Here is a 25464-nt window from a genome sequence, read left to right as displayed (position 1 = left end):
AGCTCAGGACCAGGGTCCCAGGGAGAGCAGGGGTTGTAGACAAGGGTGAGAAATTTAGCAGCCTCTAAATTCATGCCACCCACCCTGCTAGCAGGGGCTGCCAGGATTTTCTTTTTTTTTTTTTTTGTGAGGGGGACTGTTCCTTCTGAGGCTGAAACGCAGCTGCAAAGGGGGAGGTTTTGGGGCAGGAGAAAGATCTTCATCCTGTTAAGCTTTTGCAAGCAAAAAACTAAGTCCCAGTGTTTAAATGTCTGAATTGGGGCTGAAGGAAGGAGAGGTTTGGGCCCTGAATTGCTCTTGCATGGGGGCTGTGTGCCTGGGGAAAGGTTTCCTCCCCCGTGCTGCCTGGGTCGTGCCATGGCTGCTGCATGTCCTCTGTCTCTTGTCTGGACACAGGGCAGAGTTAAGGGGGTGGCTGTTGCCTGGGGGGGTGGGGGTGGGGGTGTCTCTGTGGGGTTTTGTGCAGGGGCATGTGAGGCAAAGGAGTGGAAATTAAACAGGTCCTTCAAATCCTGCCTGTACGACCTGCCCCATTCTCCCCCTCTGAGGGACTGCAAAGGGCAGGGTTAAGGGGATAAACCTGTCCCAGTCTCCCCCTCCACAGGACGGTGATGGACAGTTAAAGTGACAGCAGTTTCAGGGACCGTGGCTCAGGGGGAAGAAGAGCAGGTCCAGGGTGACAACTCCTAGGGCAAGTGATTTGACTTGATTTTGATGGGTCTGAGGACATCTCCCCCACCCAGCAGCCCCTTATGCAGTGGTGCACAGCCTCCATACCCAGAAGATGCACATACTCCATCCCCAAAGACACAGACATCCATGGAGACCCAAGGGAGCCATCCTGCTCTGAAAGAACTTCCCACGGGCTTCCCCAGCCTCCCTGACACCTCCACACTCCTGTCCCCATGGGAAATAAATTAGCAGTTCGTGACCCCAAATCAGTGATGAAACCCCAGCCCCAGGCAGGGCCCTGCACCCCCGGGGACTGTCCCCTGGCCAGGGCTTGCCATGCGGTGCCCTTGCCACAAGGTGGGGTCTGAGGATCGGGAATGCCAGCACACCTCCAGGCGCTTGGAGGGGCCATGTGCCCTCAGGGCTGGCCCCAGGGACACTTTTCTGACCTCGACAGGGGCAAAGACCCTCACCATGAGATCCCCTGTGGCCTTTTCGGTGGTCTTTTTGAATGGTCGGGTGGGTATACAGGGCAATGGGTCGCTTCTGGGAGAGACAGGACTCAGAGATGGGGAGGTTTTGCGGAGCAGGAGGGTTATCGAAAGGTTTTCAGTCCCCCTCAAGGCCCAGAAATGACTGTCTTTCAAGCAGGGAGTGACGCTGTTATGATGTTATTTTGGAGGTGGCCCCAGGTCCCCAGGCAGGGCTGTCCACAGGGGGACTGCACCCTAGATGGGCCATCAGATGGGACAGCCCATCCTGAACGCAGGGTGGAGGGGGGTCCTGGGCATGGAGCCATGGGGTAACAGGCAGCCCTGGAGCACCCAGGGTCAGGGCTGGAGAAGGGACATGGGGCCATCACAGTGGACTGGTGGCAGATCACACCTCCAGCACTGGGGCTGACTGTCCCCCACTCTTCATGCCCTTTTCAGAAAGAGTTTTGTGAACAGGTGGAAGGGCAAGTTCTGGTTTCAAAGAGCACAGAAACATCTCTGGTGGCTTCAGACTGACCAGAGAGGAGCTGAAAGGAAAACCCACCTTTACAGCACCTGGTGGTACCCACAGTTACTCCATGGAGGAGTTAGCAAGGTAGAGAGGGCTGCAGGGAGGCTGCAATGAGATTCCTCCAGGCAAAGAGGTACCCACAGTAGAAACCATCTCTCCTGCAGCAGGCACTGGTGCTTCAGCAAATGGATGGCCAAATCCTTTCCTTCATGGAGACTGCAGCTTTGCAAAGCATTTTGGACATTCCACCTCCCACCCAGCACCCCAAAACCAAGGGCTGGGGGATTGCACCTAGGAGGAGGAGGCCCCAGGACAACTGATTCCCACCCACCTGCCCTAACCATTAGAGGGGATGGGGGAGACCTGGGAGGTGAAACCAAGAGTGCAGAATCTGGGAGAGGGACCCAGGTCTATGGGATGTGGGAGGATGGGGAGACAAGGGTGCTCTATCCTGGGCCCGGCAGGATGCTCATGCCCATCTCTGCCCTCCCCTCACTCTCTCCATTGGGCAGGCCACCACAATGGCCCACACCAGGCTGCTGCTCCTCCTTGCCCTCCTCTGTGCTGCCGAGACTGGCCAAGCTCTCCACCTCTACAGCGCCGCCTCTATCTTCAGCTGCCTCAATGCAGCCCTTGCTGAAGCCCAGAAGAGCCGCCCAGAAGAAAACACCATCTTGGACAAGCGCAGTTTCGACTTGCCATCGCCAGAGGAGGTGTCAGATGAGGAGGTGGGGGAGGATGCGGTGGATGAAGAGATGGGGAAAAGGACGTTCCCAGGGGAAGGCCATTACAAATATGTCTCCCAGGCACAGGTAAAGGGGAAGACGTACCAAAACCGGGCCAAGAGCGACCGCCGCACCAAGGTCACCCTCTCCCTCGACGTCCCCACCAACATCATGAACATTCTCTTCAACATCGCCAAAGCCAAGAACTTGCGGGCAAAGGCCGCCGCCAATGCTCACCTCATGGCCCAAATCGGGCGGCGGAAGTGACCCCCCACAGGGCAGGGGGGACTCAGAGCTGGGCTGGCTGCAAGGGGCCACCACCTGGCCCCAGCTTGCTGGCCAGACAGGACTGATGGCCGTGTACGATATCAGTGTTGTATATTTTTGACCCATAGAGCTACCTAACTTTCATACCTCTTCTTCCTCCTTCTCTCCTTCCTGATCTCCTCCATCCCTCCTCCTGGACATTTCCACGCGCGGGGAAGAGGCTTGTGTCTGCAGCAGGGCAAAGGGACGCATTGCCTCAGGAAGGTCTCTAATTAAAGCTACAATCTCTTGAGTTTCCAATGCTTTGTTATCCCATCGCCTCCACTGGGTGCTCGATCAGGCCTGTCTGGGCCCACTGGGTTTCCAAAACCTCCCTCCAGCTCAACTTCATGGCCCTGTCTCCACCACCATCCAGACCCTACTCCCTCCCAAATTCTCCATACACAAGTTGTCCCTACACACAATCATTACTGCATTGGAAAGGGAAAAGCAAGAATGGGCAGGGGACCTCAAGAGGAATTTCCCAGTTTCCCCTTCTGGGGACTCTATAGGTTTTAAGGTTGTTTTACAACCACTCCTTTCCCCACCAGCACCTTCAGCAGTTGCAGCTGGGACAGCATCAACCTTCCGATCCACATGGCCCTTCACAAGTGTTCCCAAGTCATCGCTTGGCACTGGTCAGGGCCACCCCATGGCCTCAGGTGAGTCTGGACCCCAAGAGCTGCAGGTGCCTCCCTGGCTGCTCCAGATCCACCTCATGGGGTCTGTCCATGTTGCCCAGTCTATCCCTGCCCACCTTTCCCACCACTCTGCCTTTCCTGGTAGACCTCTGTACCGGTTTTTCAGTTGGTAGAGCTTCAGCTCCCTATGCATAGACTTCAACATTCAACAACACAAACATTCACCCTGTTCTTTTCCACCTTCTACTGAAGCCCAGCTCACCAAGCTCCCACCCCTTCACCTTAGACTATTTATCCCTCCCTCTAAATCTGCCATTCTCTTCACCTCCCAGCCCCGCTCCAAGATGAAACTTCATCTTATGACCTCCATTTCTGCATGTAGCAGGCATGGGAGATGGAGAGAATTTGGCCTTTCTTTCCCAGGAGATGTTTATCAAAAGCTACAAAGCAGCTCCCACCAGCTCCATCTAGGGCATGGCCAGAGCACTCCGGGGGGACATTAAGAGGGGATAGATCTCCAGTTGAAGGGTTGGCAGATGGACTCACCAGCTCCATCTGAGGAGATGTAGGTGGAGGCATCTCCTTGCCGCCCCACCAAGCACCCAGAGGAAGCAACACAGCTGAATTCAGCCCCAGCAAGCCCATGCTCAGGTGGTCAAGGATCCTAGACAATCCACAGACCAGGGACTCAGGACCCAAACCCCAAAAGCAAAAACAAAAAAAAAGGAGTACACCAGGCCCTTCAGCATCTTCCTCTCATAGCACACATCTCCAGCAGACGACCCACCAACATGCCCACAGCATCTCTGTGTAATGGCCTCCTCCTGCCTCAGCTCCAAGGGTGTACAGGCGAGGTCTTTCCTTGTTGCAATCCGCTGTAGCCTTGCACTATATTGACCTTTAAGTACACTTTATGTATATAGCTTTATACATTTTTATAGCCCAACACCCTACACATCTATCCCCCACTGGTATGTTGAGCTCTCGTTCAGCAGGACATAGGCATTGTCCCCATTTTACACCCAGGGAAACCGAGGCACACACGCCCACTCACATCTGGTCAGGCAAAGCAGGGTAGAGCAAAGTCAGACCTGTCTGGGCACCCAGCTGGACATACTCTCGTTCCTTTGTGGGGTTGTCCAGAGGTGCCCCAGGTTGTCAGAGTTCAGCCTTTCTGGTGCAGAGATGTCTAGAGTAACCTTGGGCAGCAAGGAGCAACAGGGATTTGCTCAGAGCCGAGGGAGAAATCATTGCTCTGAGCAGAAAGTTGAAGAGACTTTCACCTGTGCTCCCCAGTGAGCTCCAGTAAAGCACTGGCCCAGGCTGGGAACAGGCTTTTGTCCCCCACCAGCTGCCATGGGGATCTGCACCATCCCTGGTTTTGAGGTCCTTTTCCAGCACCAGGTTAGACAATGGGAACATCTCAGCCCCACTAGTGCCTGGAAATCAAAACATCACATGCCTGGGGCTCACGCTGAGTGAGCTCAGTGAGCTTCTGATCCCCTTTAATGAAGGCAATTAACATTGAAGTGACACCACGGAAGCAGATGAGCCAAGGTGTTTGCTGGCACCAGGCTGTGCTTGCACGTGCAAAGCTGAGACAGGGACAGCAGATACCAGCTGATAGTGAGTGATGGGGAAAGCAGAGATCCTCCATCCCCAGCTGCATCCCCGCCAGGGAGTCTCACACACACACGGCACTGGCTTGGACAAACCCTCCCAAAATTAATCCTCCTTCTCAACCTCTGCCAAGCGAGACCAGGGGTTGCTTGGAGGGGCTGAAACACATGCAGATGTTGGAGGAGCCAGATTTCCTGACGAAGCTGGATAGAAATAGGAGCACTGAAATCTCCATCAGCACCCATCTGTGCCTGGGAACATGTAGAGCCAAGGCTGCTGTGCTTGGAAAAGACATCATTGTTGATTGGGGTGATATGTGCAGTTTTGTAAAAGCCAGGTGAGGATTTGGTCTTTCCTGCCATTTCATGCAGGAAGTCTTGGTATTGCACTCAAAAAGAGAGGTTTGCTCAGGCATGGGTGCACAGTTGCTGCACACTCACAACATACCTGTCTGCCTCCATTGCCAGGTCCCCTCCAGTCTCTTCATAATCCTTACCCCAGGCAGCCAGCTCTTCCCAGACCTCCAGGAATGCCCTCGTCCTCCTTCTCCTCCTCCACATGATAATGCTCAGAGGCTTCTTTCACCCACACCAGAGCAAACCAGAGATGCTGCAGTGATTTAGACAGCCCCCAAGGACAGCAGATCCTGAACCTCATCCTGGGATCAAGGAGGTCCCATGCCCATCTGGCTGGGGAAGGGATTCAGGCAGTGTAACTCAATGGGCATCAAACATCTGGCCAAAAATGCACTCCCACTGTGCAAGGAGGTATCCACACTCACATCCATGGGGTCTTGGCTAAAAAAACCAAGATGATTTCCAGCAGCAACCACAGGCAGAGTTTGCCCATGCACCTCGGGACAGAGAGCAAGGGAACATGGCAGAGTTATATCAGGAGATGATCCCTAAGCAGGGTGGTGAGATGCACTTCAGGCTGCAGATACACCTAGAGGGAGCCATCCCTGGTGGCATCAAAGCCTGCTTCTGGGATGTCCTGTCCCATTCTTGGAATGTTTTGTCCCACTCCTGGGATGTCCGGTCCTGCTCTGAGCTGGGCCAGCTGTAACCAACTCTTCCAGGAACAGGGCTACCCCTGGCCACCCAGGAGCTCTGCATGGAACTCTGTCAACACAATTTGTGATATGAATAGGAGCACATAAAGATGCAAAAGCAACCCAATTATTTGAAGAAGGATAAGAAACTGTCCCCAGTTTCAGCCACAGACCCACTGGCTGCTGGATGGGTGATTTGCTCTGCTCTATGTCCCTCTCACGTGCTTTTGCTGTGACTCTGGACTGTTGCCTTCCTGACCATTTTCTGTGAGTTGTGCCCTGGGGCAGTCCCATTTTCTGTTCCTCTTCTTAGAAGACCCCAACTTTCCCACTGAACCCAAGAGAGGTGGTAGGGCAGAGGGTAAACCACCCATATCCAGGGCACCAGACCATGAGACTTAGTAGGTCCCATAAAGCCCATTCCCGTGTCTTAAGTCTAAATCAGATTTTACAACTTGTGTTTCTGGCCCCTGAGACATCCCATGTCCGTGAGGTTTTGCTTTTTTATATGCTGCATGGAAAATAAAACCATTGTCCATTTGCAAAGTGGTGATTGATTACCCCACATGGCTATCCCTCCTGGAGCAGAAACACCTGAACCCTTTGCCAGCAGGTGGCTGCACAAGGAGGGGACAGGAGGGACCCCTTTAGCAGAGAGCCCAGCTCTACCTTCTATAAAAAGCCCAAGAGGGAGGCAGATAGGGTGTGCTTCCAGGGAGGTGGTTTTAAGTGTGGTAAGGGGTTGTGGAGGTTTGGAGCAATGGTGAGTAGCTGTGGGGCTTGGGTCTGCTCTCTGATAGTCAGGGCTGGTCCTTCCTGGCTCTGCAGGAGGGTGAGGCTGGCAATGGCTTTTTTTTTTTTTCCCAGTGAGATGTCTTGCCCCTGGCTGTGTGCTTCCGTGGGTGTAAAACTGGTTGTGGGGTATGGGGGAGCATGTGAGCCCTGGACAAGGGGTTCCTAAAGGTGTAGAGCTTGTGCTTGGGCATGTCCAGTGCTGGGATGGTTTTGCAAATGTTGGTGTCCCCCTCTTCCTGACCTAGGGAGGGCTACTCTGCTGAAATGCCTTCAGACCTGTTTATCCTTCTGTGTGAAGATACTTTGAAGGTATTGCTGGTGGTATTCAATACATGACTGAGCTAGGTGCCCATCTGGTGCTGCTGTGGGGCTGGGGCAGACCTGGAACAGGGGATGAAGGTCTCTCCTTGTGGAGACTGGTTCAGCATCCCTGTTCTGTCCTTGGCGTTGGGGGTGGCTAAGGCTGTCCTGGGACTGTTTAGGAAGAGAAGTGCAGTGGTGGTGGCTGAGGGCTGCTATATTAAACATCAACACTCAGGGCAGGACCCTCTGCTGTAGTGGAGGATGTTGCTGCCCTGTGTCTGTGCTTGGTAGGGGTCCTGCTGTGCCAGGCTTCTTGCAAGAAGATAACTTGAGAGTTGCTGTGCTGGTGCAGTGTCCTGCCTAGGCCACAGCTAAAAGCAGATGGTGAAGGCAGACTAAGGTTTGGGTAAGCCCATCTGACACTTTCTTATCTTGTGGCTCAGGGCTTCTTGAAATGGACATGGGTTTTTTCCCCTTAGTGAGCCTCAGTAGAAGTCTCTAGTCCAGTCTCTTTGAGCCCAAAAGCCTGGGTTTCACAGCCTCCTGTGTCAAGGAATTCAACAGCACAACCACACTTTCTGTACAGGGACTCCTCTCTAGCCAAGCCAAGAGTAGTTGCTTTATGGGGCAATTACTAGTCTTGTATGGAGGTAATGAAGAAATGCTTTCTTGCTTGGATTCTCTCCAGCTGTCTCTAATCAGTGATCCTGCATAGCTGTATCTAATCTAAATGGAGATGAGAAACTACTCTGACAGTCAGTTCTTGAAGCTCAACAGCACTGGCTTCTCCCATCAGAGAGAAGCAGAGGGCTGCTGCTGCTGTCTGAGCAGGGAGAAGTCTGCCTGTACCTCCCTGGGAGGAGCATGGTGGGAGTGTTCCCACTGCTGCCTAAGGCTGGCTGGGCTGAATCATTCCCTCCTCTGCAGCTGAGAGCACCAGATACAGTACCTGGGAAGGCTGTCTGTGCCCTGTCTCCTGCCCCAAGGCAGGATCAGCAAAGCAAAAAGAAGAAACCATGAGCAGTTGGACCTGATAGCCACCATGTACTGTAGATTCAGCAGCTGGGCGTGGTGGCCTGCTTCTGGTAACAGGGCTCTTGAGCAATATAATGAGTGTTGGGATGCGGAGGGACCTGCCACAACACCCTGCTCTCTGCATCTGCCTTGCTGGGAGATTGCAGCATCTCTCTGAAGTGCCAATACTTATTTGTGGGTTGTTCGGCAGCTCTTGGGTGCCTGCTACAGAGAAAGTGTCCTGGCTGCCACCAAGCTGGGTTAATGTTCCTCTTGTCCATAGGTTGTTAGCCACATGCTCTATAAAGACATTCAGAAGTGCCAGCTTTAGTCTAATTCCTCAGTGTACACTCCTAACTTTCTCTTCTCTCCCATTCCTGTGCAGAGGGAGTGTATTTCTATCCATATTGGCCAGGCTGGTGTCCAGATGGGCAATTCCTGTTGGGAATTATATTGCCTGGAGCATGGGATTGAGCCAGATGGATTCTTCCCCAGTGAATTCCCAGGGCAAGCAGACTCTTCCTTTGGGACCTTCTTCAGTGAGACAGGATCAGGGAAGTATGTACCCAGGGCAATATTTGTTGACCTAGAGTCTACTGTCATTGGTAAGTCATGGAAGGTCTCCAAAACTCTTGGGGGTGGGGGCAATAACTTCTCTGTACCTGAAGTGTGGTGTTGGCCACCTAAACTCTTGGTGAGGCTGCTAGCTTCCATGTAAAACTGCATCTAAATTAGTGCAAGTAACTTGGCAGACGGCAGATCTTATGCTAGTGACACTCATGAGATCTGAATTCCCTCCAGATGAGATCAGGACTGGGATCTACCGCACGCTCTTCCACCCAGAGCAGCTCATCAGTGGCAAAGAAGATGCTGCCAACAACTATGCTCGGGGCCACTACACCGTTGGGAAGGAGATCATTGACTCTGTTGTTGACAGAGCTCGTAAAATGGTAAAAACCTTGTGGAGGGTCTTCTGCATAGCGCTCTGGTTGCTTTTGCCCTGGCTGTCAAGAGATGCAATGGGCTGGGTGGCTGGGGTGGAGAGAGGGAGGCAGTGGTGAGACTAAACCGAGCATATCTTGGTTGGCTTGAAAATGCCACTGTGACCTGGAACAACACAATGGGATGCCTGTGGGTGTAGGTCTTGCTGCTTGGGACTTAAGGGGAAAACCAGGGACTAAAGATGCCCCCAGCATAAGCAGGAAAAGAAGCAGCTGCGACTTGACTGTCCAGGCAAGAGGGCTTTCCCCTAATGTGTGTAGGGTTTGCTGTGTCAATCCTGATCCAAAATCTTATCCCAAACAATGTCACATCTCAGCTTCTGGATAGTGGCTCCCCTTAGACCTCTCCTCCCTAGTGTGATAGTGTCTGGAGCATAAGGTTTCACCCACACAGACCTCAGAAGTGCTGTGATAACACTTGATTTAAGTGGAAACTTGTAGTGACTTTCAGACTTCTCCTAATCTTCTTGACTGTTAGTATTGTCTCTCTGGCCTAATATGTCACTCCCTCAGGCCAGGCCTCCTTTCCTCCAAAAGTAGAAGATAATGTAAAAGCAGCTTAATTTGCTGTGTCTAACAGATCCCACCTTCTAGAAGTGAGAGGGTTGTGTGTAAGCAGGAAAAAAAAACCAACCCACAAACGCCCAAAGACTTGATCTTGATGGTTAAACACAGAACTTTAGCTTAAATCCAAGGACACCACAATAACTCCATTAACTCGGTCCTTCTGGTTCTTTCCCTGGTGCTCCAGACTGAGCAGTGCAGTGGCCTCCAAGGATTCCTGGTCTTCCACAGCTTTGGGGGAGGCACAGGCTCTGGGTTCACCTCCCTTCTCATGGAACGGCTCTCTGTGGAGTACAGCAAGAAGTCCAAGCTGGAGTTCTCTGTGTACCCAGCCCCACAGGTCTCCACAGCAGTGGTGGAGCCCTACAACTCTATCCTCACCACCCACACTACCCTGGAGCACTCGGACTGCTCCTTCATGGTGGACAACGAAGCCATCTATGACATCTGCAACCGCAACCTGGACATTGAGCGTCCCACCTACACCAACCTCAACAGGCTGATTGGGCAGATAGTCTCGTCAGTCACTGCCTCCTTGAGATTCAATGGTGCTCTGAATGTTGACCTGATTGAATTCCAGACCAACCTGGTGCCCTACCCACGGATACACTTCCCGCTCACAACCTATGCACCCATCATCTCTGCAGAGAAAGCCTACCATGAGCAGCTGTCTGTGCCGGAGATCACCAATGCTTGCTTTGAGTTCTCCAACCAGATGGTGAAATGTGACCCACGCTGTGGCAAGTACATGGCGTGCTGCCTGCTGTACCGAGGTGACGTGGTGCCCAAGGATGTGAATGCAGCCATTGCAGCCATTAAAACACGCCGGTCGATCCAGTTTGTGGACTGGTGCCCCACAGGCTTTAAGGTGGGTATCAACTACCAGCCTCCCACGGTGGTGCCTGGGGGAGACCTGGCCAAGGTGCAGCGGGCTGTGTGCATGCTGAGCAACACCACGGCCATTGCAGAGGCATGGGCCCGTCTGGACCACAAGTTTGACCTGATGTATGCCAAGCGAGCCTTTGTGCACTGGTATGTGGGGGAGGGCATGGAGGAGGGGGAGTTTTCAGAGGCCAGAGAGGACCTGGCTGCCCTGGAGAAGGATTATGAGGAGGTTGGAAGGGACTCAGCAGATGGAGAAGAATAATATTTTTACCTGTGGGAAGGCAGCTTGGAAGAAGCTTTTTGTAACCTAGTCTGCCAATCCCTCCCAGGGAAAGGAGTTGGCGGGCTGGGTCTGAGGAACTGTGACTTAGAAACTCTACAGCTTGTCTGAAAGCAACTCTTTGGTCAAGTCTCATGCATGTACAAAGTTGACTAAATAGTGATTAGCAAAACATCTTCTCCTGTCTTGAGATGCCACAAATCTGGCTTGTGGTGGCTGCAGGGTGGTTCCCATGTTGCCTTGGTCACTGTAGTCCTATCTGTAGGGCTTTCCTGCTTGCAGATGCTGGGGGGAGCCCTGTGAACTGGGGTGGGTGACAGCATGATGTGAACCATCTGCCCTGGGGTGGGACTGCCGTGTTACAATGAACGTTGAAGTGATGGTTGTGCTCAGCACCGGCTGCCCATGCCCTGTCAGTGTGCTGAAACGGCCAGCTCTGGGTTTTCTGTGCTGCTTGCTGCTCCAAGGCATAGCAGGGGGGTGGGATCAGGTTTCCCTGGTCCCTTGCTGCCGTGCAGAGCCCTGCTAAAGCAATCTATGTCCTGCATTCCAGGGCCTGCCTGGAACCGTAACTGGAGTTGAGATGAGAATTCAAATACCTCTGCTGTCTGTCAGAGCCCTGTGAAAGCACCCAAACAATGTCCTAGCTCTAAAGCAGGGACATGTTTCTGGCATTAGACTTCTTCCTTGTGCTGGGTGATGGCCACTCAGCAAAAGCGATGCAGGAATCCCTGTGAACAGCTAATAAGCTGAAAAAGGGGAATTAACTTGATTTCTACAGCTCCCCTGGACCACAGCAGGCTATTTCTCCACTGGGTACTCCCCTCCCAGTAAGTGATCCAAGAAAGGGAGCTGGCTGGGATGTGATGGGGAAGCTGGATCTGCAGTCAGGCTGTAATTGAAGGGCTGACAGCCTTTGCTTTGGAGGAAGGTTTAAACAACCCAAGGGAAGGGTGGAGGGGGGTGGTTATTATTAAAGCCTGTCTCTACTTGCCATTACTCAGCTGGGCTTCTGGGGGTGGCAGTCTCCCAAGGTCATGGAAGTGGGAGCTCCTGGGGGCTGTCTCACCTCCAACTGCCCTCTGCCTTTGGGAGCAACACTGGTGGAGCTGGCAGTGTGATGGCTGCAGAAGAGGGAACGAGCTCTCCTGTGCCTCCTGGCCCCACCAGGTGCAGTTTTATGTGTTGGGAAATGCCTCTCTCAAGAGGACTGATGTAGACCCTGAAGCAATGACTAAACCTCCCTCCAGAGGAGAAAAAAAAAAACCAACAAAGAGTGGACAAAGCAGAAAGTACCTCAGGCAAGGTGATGCCAGCTCTGCCTTCCCCTCCTAGGTACTTGGTCAGGAGCTGAGTAACGATTGTTTGATTTTTTTATTTTTTTTTTAATTTTTTTTTTTTTTGTGGGAGCACTTTTCTTCTCCTCAGTATAGATGCCCTTGGATAGGGGTCCTGTTTTGGAGTACATGGTCTGTTTTCCTTGTGGTCCATTGGCAAGGCAGGTCATCTCACTACCCATAAACTGAATGCTGCAGGAGGAAGGCATGGCAGCCAGAGTAGCTGTACCATGTTTGATGGCCTGAGGTTGCATCTAGACCATTTAATTTTATGGTACTGGAAAAGCTTAAACTCTATGGATCTGTTGAATACTCTGCATTCCTGGAGAGTCAGCCTCCTGCTTCCTAAAAGTACTATTTTCATTTTTTTTTCTTCTCATTTTAAATCTTCTGGTGTGCTTGATAGCTCTTGAATGCAGAGCTGTATGGCAAGAGCCTGGTGCGCAGCTCTTACCGGTGCTGGGAGTGGAGGAAAAGTCTGGCTGTTGGTCTCTTGGGGACATGTGCTTCTCTGCAGCCAAAGCACAGTCCTGCCCAGTGCTTTGACAGCCTTGCAGCTCCATCAGGGCATTTTTGTGAATGTTCCTGAGCTTCAGGCTCATCAATTTGCAATGGCAGCAAGTTCCTTTCTGTCATATCTGTGTGCGATGGCCACAAGCTGAACCCAGAAGCGATGATGGAGTGAGGCAGTTTGTACCCCAGCCAGCTGAAGACTGTGTCACCCTATGCTGAAGACCAACTCAGCCTAAGCAGCCTCATCACCACTGGCCCCATGCAGAGCTCCACACCTGCTCCTGACACAGCTCTCAGCTTGCATCATGCCATGGAATGGAAGCAAGAGGCAGCAGTTGCTGCTGGATCTGGGATTAACAGCACTGAAGAAGAGGGAACTTGCCTGACACCCTATAAGAAGTCTCTGGCAGAGCTCTATGTGTACCTTGAGCCTCCTCCCTGCAGGGCAGTTATCTAGTTTGTCTCATTTGGAGAAGAGGAGGCTGCAGGGTGACCTAATTGCTCTCTACAGCTTCCTGAGGAGGTGAAGCAGAAGGGAGGTGCTGATCTCTGTGGTGTCCAGTGACAGGACATGTGGGAATGGTTCAAATCTGCACCAGGGGAGGTTTAAACTGTACATTAGAAAGCATTTCTTTATCATAAGGGTGGTCAAACACTAGAACAGGCTTCCTAGGGAAGTGGTCGATGCCTGAAGCCTGCCAGTGTTTAAGAGGCATTTGGAAAATGCCCTTAATTTTCTTTAACTCTGTCAGCCCTGAAGTGGTCAGGCACTTGGACTAGATCATAATTGTAGGTCCCTTCCAACTGAAATAGTCTAGTCTAATGATGAACCACTCTGCCCCATTGCCTGTGATCTACCCCTATTGCCCCAGCAGTAATTAACAATAGAAAATGGGCTGGAGCAATGTGCCGGAAGCAGATCCCGCAGGCTGCTCCATGGTTGCTGTTCATAGGAGAGTGGGGTTTTTTATGACCAGCTTGGCTATTCCAGCACACAGGTAGAGAAAATAAAGCTGAAGCTGTGCAATGAAGTGTGTGCTGCTCTTTGGTGTGGGTCTGTACAATCCACCACTCATTAAGTTGATAAAGCATTGCCTATGGCCATTGAGCCAGAGATGCTGACTCCCCAAAAGCCACAGGATTGATCCCTCACCAAGGAAAATCCTTTCCTTCCCTCTCTTACTGCATTCATAGGAGGGCAGGAGTGGGTCTGTGCAGACAGACATACTGGAGTAATTGATTGCAGTAATAAACAACTGCTCCAATTACATCAGCCCTGGTGCTGTGCTGATTGCTTTCCAAGCTGCAGGAGCATGTGGCTGTACTCCTGTCTTGCTCAGCTATACTGGGTCAGCTTGTGGCTCCAAGCAGGAGTGATGCTTGCTTTGTGTCCACCCAAGGCTGTTGTCACTCACATTTTTGGGGGATTGGACCAGTGGCTTCCAGCCTTAGCTGGCTGTGGGAAATAGAGCCACCAGGGAAAGGTGGTAGCCCTCAGGATCATGACCCTCCCCAAGAGCAGTGGGCCATACCTAATGTTTTCACTGAGGTAATTTCATAGCAGCGAGTTGAGCACAGAGGAGGCTTCAGCCCAACAGTAGATGGGAGGACCCATCTACTGTCTATTCATGCTCCCAGCACCCTGGTTTTTTAGGCTAACTGCAGCTAACAATGAGCTCTGGACTCTTTCCACCTCCCAATTATAGGAGGCAGCAACACATCTCCATCCTTCTAACCATCCCTGGCTGTACCTGCCAGTGCATCACTTTGGGAACATCTCCAGAATCACATCCCCATTAGGACAGAGGGCAGCTGTAGCTACAGGGTATGGAGGAGGTCTGGGGCAGAGGGAGACTGACTTCACTTTGAGACAGAACCCAGCATTAAAATGAGGAGTGGGTATACAACAAACAAATATGGTGTATAACTCCATGCAGCATGGAGCCAGCCATTCTCCTACCCCACAGGCTTATGAACACTCCTTCTCTATATCTTATCAGAGGCTTTTCATTGCTTTTCCTCCTGAGTCACTCCAACACATTGGCCTGGCACACCTCCTCAGGGCAAACTCCAACCCCAGGTGCACAGGACTGAGTTCATGCTTGCACCAACCCCTGAGCAAGACCCCAGTCTACAGCTACAGCACTGCTCCACCAGCCAGTACTTGCTCAGGCAACAAACAGGCTTTACCAAAGATGGTGAGGTAAAGCCCCACCAGAAAAGTACTTTTTGCCCAGGTGCCACTCCCTGTAATGGCACTGGTCAAACTGGGGGTTCCCTGTTCTCCCAGACATGCTTCCTCCAAGCTGCTCTTGGTGGCAAGAAGAACAGCATCCAGCTCCAGACAGACAAGTCCCTGCAGGATATAAGACACTTGCCTCACAGCAATAATTATTGTTGATGATCCTCACAGATGACCTGCCCAGAGCACACTCTTATCAGCATTTGCTGTTCTCCCCAGGACAACATCCACACAGAAGGGACCTCCCCACAGAATAAATCTTCATTAAGTCCAAAGAACTCAGAGAAAAAAATCTTTATTCAAATAAAAAAAAAAAAAGACAGTTGCATAGAAGTATACAGGTGCATTTCTAATTAAAAGGTGCTTTTACAGTAAAAGCTAGAGCAAGAGTTTGCCATTTTAGCCAAAGCAGGCAGCTTGCAACATTCCCCTGGATTAGAAATCCAGATCCTCTGCCTAGGCAGGATGCGTCCCCAACACTAAGTCAGGCACCTATTCAGCTTCACTCATCAATAAACAGCAGTGTGATAAAGCTCAAGACACCCATGCTACGGAAGTGCACTATGAGCGCATAAACTATGCAAGCAGAAAAGGTATAATACGTCAAACAGTAGCATTGCTGTTCAGGACAACCCTTTAGCACCTCCAGGCACTCAGAACCAATTTAGCCTTATGACAGAGGACTGACTTCATTAAGAACAGACTGCAGTTCATTAGTACTCATCCTCATCAGCCTCATCTTCTCCATCTGCAGAGTCCCTTCCAACCTCCTCATAATCCTTCTCCAGGGCAGCCAGGTCCTCTCTGGCCTCTGAAAACTCCCCCTCCTCCATGCCCTCCCCCACATACCAGTGCACAAAGGCTCGCTTGGCATACATCAGGTCAAACTTGTGGTCCAGACGGGCCCATGCCTCTGCAATGGCCGTGGTGTTGCTCAGCATGCACACAGCCCGCTGCACCTTGGCCAGGTCTCCCCCAGGCACCACCGTGGGAGGCTGGTAGTTGATACCCACCTTAAAGCCTGTGGGGCACCAGTCCACAAACTGGATCGACCGGCGTGTTTTAATGGCTGCAATGGCTGCATTCACATCCTTGGGCACCACGTCACCTCGGTACAGCAGGCAGCACGCCATGTACTTGCCACGGCGTGGGTCACATTTCACCATCTGGTTGGAGAACTCAAAGCAAGCATTGGTGATCTCCGGCACAGACAGCTGCTCATGGTAGGCTTTCTCTGCAGAGATGATGGGTGCATAGGTTGTGAGCGGGAAGTGTATCCGTGGGTAGGGCACCAGGTTGGTCTGGAATTCAATCAGGTCAACATTCAGAGCACCATTGAATCTCAAGGAGGCAGTGACTGACGAGACTATCTGCCCAATCAGCCTGTTGAGGTTGGTGTAGGTGGGACGCTCAATGTCCAGGTTGCGGTTGCAGATGTCATAGATGGCTTCGTTGTCCACCATGAAGGAGCAGTCCGAGTGCTCCAGGGTAGTGTGGGTGGTGAGGATAGAGTTGTAGGGCTCCACCACTGCTGTGGAGACCTGTGGGGCTGGGTACACAGAGAACTCCAGCTTGGACTTCTTGCTGTACTCCACAGAGAGCCGTTCCATGAGAAGGGAGGTGAACCCAGAGCCTGTGCCTCCCCCAAAGCTGTGGAAGACCAGGAATCCTTGGAGGCCACTGCACTGGTCAGCCTGCAGCAGAATAATGTATATTTACTGCTCTCTTAAGGACTAGAATCGCCATCCCAAACAATGCAGCAATAAATTCTGCTTGCTTACTGGCCAGTGTGCACCCAATCCCTACAGTGGATTCACTCAGTATATCACCCTACTGAGCATATTCAGCATACACATGTTAATTGCAGCATTCCCTAGAGGTACCATAGGTAGCTCTATATGGTCAGATGGAAACTCTTGGCAAATTGCCCCATTATCAGCTCAATGCTTATCTCAGCACCTGAGAGGTGATGGGACATAACACGTGGGTCCTAGAACCCAAGGAGACATCTCAAAAACATTTCACTGACAGGCATCCAAATACATTGTTACAATCTTTCTTCACTCCTATCAAATGTGGAGTATGGTCTTCCCAGCTTGGCTACCAATGTCCATTTAGTATCAATATCCACAATTGTATGGCTTCCTTGTGGTCAAAAGTCCTTCTCTTCTGTCTGAAGTCTAGTATTGTGTCACTTCATACAAGTATGATATGCAAAGACAGTTGCTTTTAGGACAGATGTACAGGTTCAGATGACCCCTCATTTTAGTGAGGCCCAAACCTAACCAAAGCAGCAGCCACCACCCTCAGAGCTCACATAAAAGGTTTTTTTCTTTAAGACTTTTAGCCCAAACCGAGAGTATAACTACATTGTCCATGGTGTGTTACTTTAAGGGGAAGATTGTCTTTTCTTACCATTTTACGAATTCTGCTGAGGACAGTATCTATAATTTCCTTTCCGATGGTGTAGTGGCCACGGGCATAGTTGTTGGCAGCATCTTCTTTGCCACTGATGAGCTGCTCTGGGTGGAAGAGCGCATGGTAGGTCCCAGTCCTGATCTCATCTACACAAGGAGGAGAGGTCATGGAGAGCAGCACACAGTTAACAGTACATTAGTATGACAGAGTAAAACACATAGCAAATCAACCAGGACCCCACATGAAATGACAGTTGTGGTGTGATTAGCTCAGACTGGGAATAATGGAAGGGGTAAGAATAACCTTGTCCAGGCTAATTCTTCAATTTGTCCTCCATCTTTGCCCAGCAGCTACCCTGGGATCCTAACATAATTTGGCTTAGAGTTAGTACACTGCCTACACTTCTGACATTATTGTAGGATTGTGGTTACTACATGCAGCTTGTTTTTCTGCTTGTTGCAAAGCATTTTGAGGTGGCCTGAAGCACCACCTCCATCATCCGCTCTACTGCAAATGGGAGAGGAGACAGAGTGCCTCCAGTGTTGACATGTCTGCTAGATGTACCTGACCCAGCTTCAGGTACCTTATGAAGACGGGCATTAGGAGCTGTTTCTCTGAGCTCCATGCAGTCAGTGAGGTTGCAGGCACCTACAGAGGTTATTTAAAACCACTCTGTCTCGATATTGGATACATTCTTTATTTACTGGCTCACTCACTGGCTTCCTAATTTAATGCCTTAATAAGATGCCTAAAAGTTTAGTGGAGCTAAAACAAGTCCACATTATGTCATTTAATGGAAGGAATAAGTCACACATCCTAGATGGTAAGATAGGAGCAAACACTCAGGGGAAGCCTAGAAGGCAGAAGCAGGTAGATGGATGCAGGTGGCTGGGGGTCATTTCCACCAGTTCTTTGGGGGGGGGGGGGGGGGGGGTGGGAATAAAATGTTTTCTAGGAAGGTACTCTAAATTCAAGTGCCGCAATTGAGTCAAATGCCCAGAGATCACTACAGAAGATGGAAGGGGAAGTAAAAAGTTTGCAGTAGCAAGACACCCAGTTTCCACAGAACCATGAGATGTGTAGCACCCAAAGATGCTTCACAGGTAGCATTAAGACCAGGTGAGCCACATCAGGTCATAGAAAAATGTAATTCAGTCCAGAGTCACTGAGGTTAATAAACCCACACCACTTTACACCTGCTGAAGATCCTGCTTAAGGCAGCAGGTCTCCTAAAAGGAGAGATCAACTGAAGACAGGCCAGTGTAGTAAGAGTAATAAGTTTGTCACTCCCAGGTCCATTTAGAAATGCAAACTCTGTCTCCTGATGGCTGGAGACATTTTACTGGAGCAGAGAGTGGGAGATGCTGGGCAATATGAGCAGCAAGAAGTAAGAACGGTCAGCAGTCACAGTTAAAGATACAACACACAACCACCCTACTATTACCAATGACAGTGGGCTCCAAGTCTATGAACACTGCCCGGGGCACATGCTTGCCAGATGCTGTCTCACAGAAGAAGGTCTCAAAAGAAGAATCCACTTGTTCAGGCTTTGGCTCTGTCGGTTTCACCTGCTTGGGGCCAGGAATGGTCCCATCCGCCTGTATCCCATGCTCAAGGCAGTACAGCTCCCAGCAGGCATTGCCCATCTGCACGCCAGCCTGCCCGATGTGGATGGAAATGCACTCCCTCTGGAAGGGGAAATGGCTTGTTAAGGAGATTTTTAGACATCCTGTGACTTAGCACTAGCCCCCGCAGTTCTTGTTTGAGCCATTTGCTACTGTGGATGATTAGGGAAACAGGCAGCTTCCACCCACCGCTGGGAGCTGGAGTGAGGATCAAATCACGATCTGCAGGGCAGCTGGACACAGCTGAGCTGCACACATAGCATCCCTAGGAAGTAGTCTCCCAGCCCAGGGGAGAAGGAAGGAAGGAGGCAACGGGCTTCACACTGAGGCAGGAAGTAGCTGAGCAGCACTGCCCCCTCGCTCAACCAGCTCTGCCATGGAGTGGAGCAGCTGTCAGTTCCCCAGGTCCCAGAGCAATGGGGCATCAGGGACAACAGCTCCAGGGTCCTTGATAAAAAAAACACCCAACAAATAGAAAAATAATAAAAAAAAAAGCACCACACAGAAAAAACACCCCAGCACGTATAAACCACCAAAAACACACCAAAAAAGAAAACCAAAACACAAACACTGCACCAAGCAGGGAGAAGCCAAGCTTGGGAAAACCACAGCAAAGCTGAGAGTTGCAGCAGGAAACAAGGCTGGAGAAAACCAGCAGTTGCCTGGGGCCAGAACAAGGGCAGGCTCACACCGAGGGGGAGGCTCTGAGTCCTGGTTTAACCAGGTCACCCTCCAGTAGCCTCCAACACCAGGGTAGTATTGAAGGTACTGGCGTCTTTTGGGGACTTTTGATGGTTGCACGCTTCCCTGGATAATTGGCATCTCTGCTGTTTCCATCACCCCAAGATCAAAGCACTGCTGCAGCTATGACAGAGGCTCATGTCCCAGCTCCCAAGCAGACACTCCAATTACTGCCATGCATGGCATGGGGCTGTGCTGCTTCCAGAAGAATCACTATGAAAGGGAGCTGGTGATCCCACCTGGGGATGATAAGCAGTGCAGTGGATCCCATTTGTAGCATTAATGGGCAGCTTGGTTCAGCTCTCACCTCATTTTTGCACCACCACCTAGTCCCACCCAGAGCTGGGGGTCTCCACAGGTAAGCCGAGCTCCAAGTAGCCCACCCCGAGCAGAGCATAACAAATGCCACTGACAGCCCAGCTGTCTCAGGGCTGAGAGGACACTGTGTGTGCACGCCCCTAGGCATAACTATGCTGCCAGAGGGACTCTGTCCCTTGAAAGTCATTACCCTCTTAAGCAATGCTAGACAGTCCTGGGCATTAACCACATGTGGGAGTAGCCATGAGAAGGACACAATGCAACTATTCCCTTCTTGGTCTCCAAGCATGGATGTGCCAAGACATTTCTCAGCCCTCAAACAACTCCAATGGCCACCACATGCCCAGGTCACCCACCATGAAGCTAGAAACCAGCTGGATGAATACTCCTGGTACCACAGAGGGACACCAACTCCTTTACCCACAGCTGACTAAACACCACTTAATCCAGGTCTGGGCTGAGACCACCAGTTCTGCTGGGCGTGGAGGCTGTGTTTAAGTCCTCCCTCTCCGAGTTGATATTTGCACTATGTGGGAAATGCTGACTGCCATTTGCCCATCCCTCTCAGCAAGATGGTTGCAATAGCTCCTTGCCACAGCTTGCAAGGGTCAGTGCCACAGCCGTTTCACCAGTGCTTAGCTGGGGCAGCTGCTCCACTCACTATCCTCTCCCAGCTCTCTAGTCACAGCACCTGCTTCAAGGGAGCACTGGTATTTTCAGCACAGAGAACAGGGGAGGAAGAAAAAAAAAAAAAAAAAAAAAAAAAAAAGAGAAAAAGGGGCCTGCTGGAAGGAAGAAAGTACAGCTTTTTTCTGCAGGTTTTTTTTCCCTCTCAAATATGCCAGAAGGTTTTTTGAGATCTGGGATCTCAAACATTTGCATCAAGATGAACTGCATTTTACAGACTCTGGCTATATGCAGCCTATTGTTGTCCAGCTGATTTTCCCATTGGAAATACTATGTAAATGTTTAACTGTTTTATGGCCAAGACAGACTCAAGAAGTCAGCAGATAAAAGGAAAAGTTCAAAAGCTGGCTCGCTAGGAGTTACTTTGAAGTTTTCTTCCATTTGCAACATGCAAAGGGACACCACCAGATCTTCAACAAATTAGTCTTTTGCATTCACAATGATATGGCAGTTGCATTATTCTTTACAAAAAGTTTCAGCTAGATCAGCCAGCACTGTTCAGGGTTGCAGTTTTTTAGTAGCCAGATCAATCCACTTTAGTTTCACAGCTGCAAACTCTTTAACACAAAGATTAAATTAAAAACCTAGAAGGAAGAGGGACTTTATTCATTTAGTATCTAATCCCAAGGGTTTGTAACAGACAAAGGCAACATGGCAGCTCACTCCTAAAGAAAAAAAGCCCTAAAGGTCTCTGCAAGTTGCACTAGTTCCCTGTGGCAGTGGAAGGGTTGAAGTGTTAAACTTTGGGAAAAGGACTAGTAGTGTCAAAAATTTAAGCTTTAGTCTATCACATAGTTGTGTACTGAGGTACAGTGGTGCCCCCAAAAAAGTAAACCCAACTTGCACTAAAGAGGCAGAAACTTTGCAGCTCTACAGACCCCACCTCAGGAACTGCAAACTCAGAACAAAAAGCAGCAAGAGGCCACTTAAATAGCTCTTCTCCAACCAAGTCCCTCACTTTTCCCTTATAAGGAGCAAACATTGAATCAATAAACCATAAGGTAATCAGCAATGAAACAAAGCTGTTTGGAATTAACATCCCCAAGAGAAAGGAGAGAGAAAGCAAGCAAGCTGTTTAGCTCAGAACACTTGGAAAATATACAATCTATATTTTAAGTTTAGACAAATACAAGGCATGCTCTTACCATGATGAGACTGGAGGCTTGCTAAGATCTAAGCAAAACAGCTGCTGCCCCTGCCTCTCCCTGCAACTTTATAGCCCAGGAAGGCTTGACTCCACCTGAATATAAAGAAGCTTTCTGCTAGCTTAAAGGAGCAGAGCTCCTTTTCCTTTGCATCCCTAGAAACAGCAAGGGATAAAATGATCTATTACTGTCTAGCTGGTGTGATCTCTGTGATTAAACAGCCTTGGGTGCAGTGCAATGTGAGTGGTTTTTTCTTTTTCCAAAGAGCCTCAGCTGGGGGGAAAAATAAAAATAGATGCCAACGTTTGGGTTATCCTAAAAAGAAGGAAACTCTGGGGAAGTTTGTCTGCCCTCGTGTAATTCACTTTATCTAGCAGAAACAATCTTCTCCTTATCATTATTCAGAGTACTGCTGCTGATACACTCTATTTTGCCTATTTTTAGACACAAACCTGCAAATTTTGGTCTTTCTTCCATATGTTCAATGACCTTCATGGGAATCTGCTGACTTTTGCACCTCTGGGACATTCGGGTGCAGGCTCAGACCCTCTGTTTGCCTTACCTGGTGACTATGAAGTGTTCATTTTGCCCTCTTGTCAGGAGCTGACATAAGGACTCTGAGCCAGTTTTGGCCCCATCCTGCAAATGGGTAGGTATATCTTTAAGACTGCTCTGAATCTGCCCTTAAGTCTCAGTAGTGCCTGTGTGGTTACTAGCAGCAGATAGGTAAGAGTGGTTAGTAGTAACTTGTTTACTAATTCCCTTATTTACCTCTTCATTCTCTCATTAAATGGTTCCCAAACCTTCTTTAGCTCAGCCATAGTTGCAACAGGTTGACAGCGCTGGGACTGAGGGAGATAACCTTGTCACAGACTATGTCAGTATGAGTGAGCACCAGCCATTCAAGGGCAGGAAGTTTTCACTCTCTCTGTTCTGCATTTGTGAAACTCTCTGCTTACTGGGTCCACCTTGGGCTTCCCAGTACAAGACAGACATTGATATACTACAGCAAGTCCAGTGTAGACTGCCAAGCTGGTCAGATTTGGAGTATGGGATGTAGGAGGACAGGGTAAGTGCTGGGCTGGTTGATCCTTGAGAAGGGGACACCTTTCAACTCACCATGAAGGTGGTCAGCTAATGGAGCAGGAGCAGATACTGAAGCATATGGGGGAATTTTCATCCCTGAATGTATTCAAAATTCACCTGCACAAGTCCTCAAGCAACCTGTTCTAAGTTGACCTCAAGGTTTTTTTAGGAGGGAAGATTAACCCTCTGGCCAAGGACCTGTATGCAGCAACCTGATTGTAAGAACATTCCCAGACAAAGGGTAAATATCTTTAGAGAAGCTTTATTTCCCTTTGTACTGTCAGTACTGTGTATGGGCTTAGCTGAGTCAGCTGAGCCTGGAGCATGGAGGGTATTCAACCCCCAGCTCTACTGAGGCATGGGGACAAGACTGCAGCCTTGGTGGACAAAGACATAAGCTGACCTGCAAGAGGAAGCCACCTATGTGAACATCTCTCCTCCACCAGCATGTTCATCCCAACCTCTGCCTCTGAGGGGAGATGGGAGCATTACCCAGCTCCTGCTTGGGGCTATGCCATGGATTTAGGGAATTCAAGCCAAGCAGGTTGGGCACACAGCTCTGCCTGTTTTGGAAGTGAGGGAATTCAACCATAATTGGGTCAGGCGAGGTTCTTTTGTTAGATAGAGCATCATGCAAACACTGCTGCCACCGTTGTGGCCTCCAAATATCTGCTGGGAATAAAGGTGGCCTCTGAGTATAGAGAAGCTATTTATTTCTGGCTTAACCAAGATCTTACCAAAATGTGTGCACCAAGCCTGCCAGTCAGACAAGGTCTTCTCTTTCTAAGAGGCATCTGTTCCTCAATAAGAAAAGAGAAAATGAGGAACTCGAGGAGTTCAGAGCATAAAGCATTTATTCGTGAAATTATGTGGTTTTGGTAAACCCAAGTAAAAAATTTTGGGGTCTGATTTCTGTCCTTCTTGGGAAATGGAAAGCAAAAGAGAAGATTGCTATAGTCTGATGGTGACAGAGACAACCTGCCTGCAATCTCAGCTCCAAGACATATTTAGAACACTGACGAGAAGGACAGAGACCACCCCCCACAGAGGACCTGCTGTTGCAGCTCCGAGCCTTTTTATAGCCAGACCTCACAGCTGCTGCCTCCTTCTTCCCACTCCCACATCCTAAATATTGCCTCCTCGCCCTCCCTGGTCTTCCTGTTGCTGTCCCCTCCATGTGGTCTGGCACCAGCTGCTGTTCGCCTCTGTGAAGCAAATCCTTACCCACGAGGATGTGGGTGGTGTCCCAAAACATGCTGGCTGAGTGTCCTGAGATGGAAGGGAGAAGTGATCTGTGGCCATGCTCTGGGCAAGCACTTGACTCACCAGGCTGCTGAGGAAGAGAGAAGGCACTGGGTTTCCTGTGCCACTTTGGAGAATGGCACTTATATGTTATCCTTCAGGCCTATCACTTGCTTTTGTTTGAGGTGCCCCCATGGAATCAAAATATTTTGGCCCTGGGAAGAGAAAATATTTAATTCAATATTAATTGTTGGTATTGCTGAAGCAGGAAAAAGAGGAGGGAAAAATCTCACTTCGCTTCAGGCAGAGACAAATGTGGAATTTTTTTGTATTTTTGGCTTGTTGATTGAACTGAAAAGATAGTGATTCATGTAGTTCCAAAATCCACAATTTGTGAAATAATTTGCTCCCATGTTTAATTGTTCACCTAGTTAAATTTGCTCCCTGTTTCACATGTGAATTTCCCTAGCATCGGCTTCCAGCCACTAGCTCTCATTATGCCTTTTTCTGGGAAGTACAAGTTGCCAGCTTTCCACACCCTCATCCCCCTGACGGCAGTTGTTGTCTTTTCAAGTGAATTCAGTGCTGGCCGAATATGCAGAACAACAGTCCTAGAGATCTCCATCCTCCACTTCAGCCTGAACTGCCAGATTCCATTCCACAGCAGGTCTCCATCTGCCTCTGCTGTCCTCCAGAAGCATAAAGCCACTAACATCATTAATGGGAACTCCCCAGTGACCTAGGCAAACCTGGGCTCACCTCATGTAACACCACTATCCAATAACAAGCCTCTGACAGGGGAGAAACTTGGTGCGTGCCAGTGGTTCCCAAAGCTCAGATGGCAGTGAGCACATATCTCACAAGTTTGTTGTGACCCTCAGGAGCTTTGGTGGCCATCACATGTTGGCCCTGCAAATTTTTGTGTGGCCTTCAGCTTCATGACTGATGAGCAAATGAGGAACCTCCCAAGGGGCACCCACTTATTGATGGGCCAACTACTCCTCTGGATACCCCTGCTTCTCCTTGTAGGGAGGCATCAGTCCACTGTTACCCTAATTTAGGTTTGCCAGGGCTGACTTTGAAGCACTGCTCGTGATAGCGGTTGTCCTTTATCTATCATGCAGTGAGGCCCCAACCTCAGCTTAGGCATCTGTTACTGATAACAAGGGATGATTTATCTGAGCATGAGCCTGCATATCTTAGCATTTCACTGTGTGTTTCTGTCCATGCACGGTTTGTTTTTATACT

At 50.1% G+C, this 25464-nt stretch overlaps 3 protein-coding genes across 3 annotated transcripts; 2 read left to right on the top strand and 1 right to left on the bottom strand.

The window, feature by feature from the left end:
• The first annotated feature begins 2198 nt into the window (after positions 1-2198).
• Positions 2199-2842, top strand: UCN3 (urocortin 3). Its single transcript, XM_055809398.1, has one exon. The coding sequence runs from the start codon at positions 2199-2201 to the stop codon at positions 2667-2669; it is 471 nt and encodes a 156-aa protein (XP_055665373.1). The 3' UTR covers positions 2670-2842.
• A 1480-nt stretch (positions 2843-4322) lies between these two features.
• LOC101911920 (tubulin alpha-3 chain-like) lies at positions 4323-10844 on the top strand. The gene is made up of 4 exons (XM_005235349.2): positions 4323-4340; positions 8518-8737; positions 8934-9082; positions 9885-10844. The coding sequence occupies exons 1-4, from the start codon at positions 4323-4325 to the stop codon at positions 10842-10844; spliced, it is 1347 nt and encodes a 448-aa protein (XP_005235406.2).
• Positions 10845-15402: 4558 nt separating this feature from the next.
• Positions 15403-21938, bottom strand: LOC101924094 (tubulin alpha-3 chain). The gene is made up of 4 exons (XM_005235335.3): positions 21889-21938; positions 18817-19060; positions 17370-17518; positions 15403-16648 (listed from the first exon to the last, which is right to left on the bottom strand). Exons 1-4 carry the CDS (start codon positions 21889-21891, stop codon positions 15668-15670), a joined length of 1377 nt encoding a protein of 458 aa, XP_005235392.1. The 5' UTR covers positions 21892-21938; the 3' UTR covers positions 15403-15667.
• Between the last annotated feature and the right edge of the window lie 3526 nt (positions 21939-25464).

This window comes from Falco peregrinus, chromosome 6 (assembly GCF_023634155.1).
Source record: "Falco peregrinus isolate bFalPer1 chromosome 6, bFalPer1.pri, whole genome shotgun sequence".
Lineage (NCBI taxonomy): Eukaryota > Metazoa > Chordata > Aves > Falconiformes > Falconidae > Falco > Falco peregrinus.
Note: the sequence above shows the minus strand (reverse complement) of the source record. Positions and strands in the feature narration are given on the sequence as shown.

Bases quoted from the DNA above. Each gene is read 5' to 3' on its own strand.
- UCN3 (XM_055809398.1), top strand. From the start codon at position 2,199: ATGGCCCACACCAGGCTGCTGCTCCTCCTTGCCCTCCTCTGTGCTGCC.
- LOC101911920 (XM_005235349.2), top strand. The intron at 8,738-8,933 runs GTAAGTCATGGA...AATTCCCTCCAG, and splicing joins CCTAGAGTCTACTGTCATTG to ATGAGATCAGGACTGGGATC. The intron at 9,083-9,884 runs GTAAAAACCTTG...CTGGTGCTCCAG, and splicing joins TTGACAGAGCTCGTAAAATG to ACTGAGCAGTGCAGTGGCCT.
- LOC101924094 (XM_005235335.3), bottom strand. The intron at 17,519-18,816 runs GTAATAGTAGGG...CTCCTTGTGTAG, and splicing joins CTTGGAGCCCACTGTCATTG to ATGAGATCAGGACTGGGACC. The intron at 16,649-17,369 runs GTAAGAAAAGAC...ATTCTGCTGCAG, and splicing joins TCAGCAGAATTCGTAAAATG to GCTGACCAGTGCAGTGGCCT.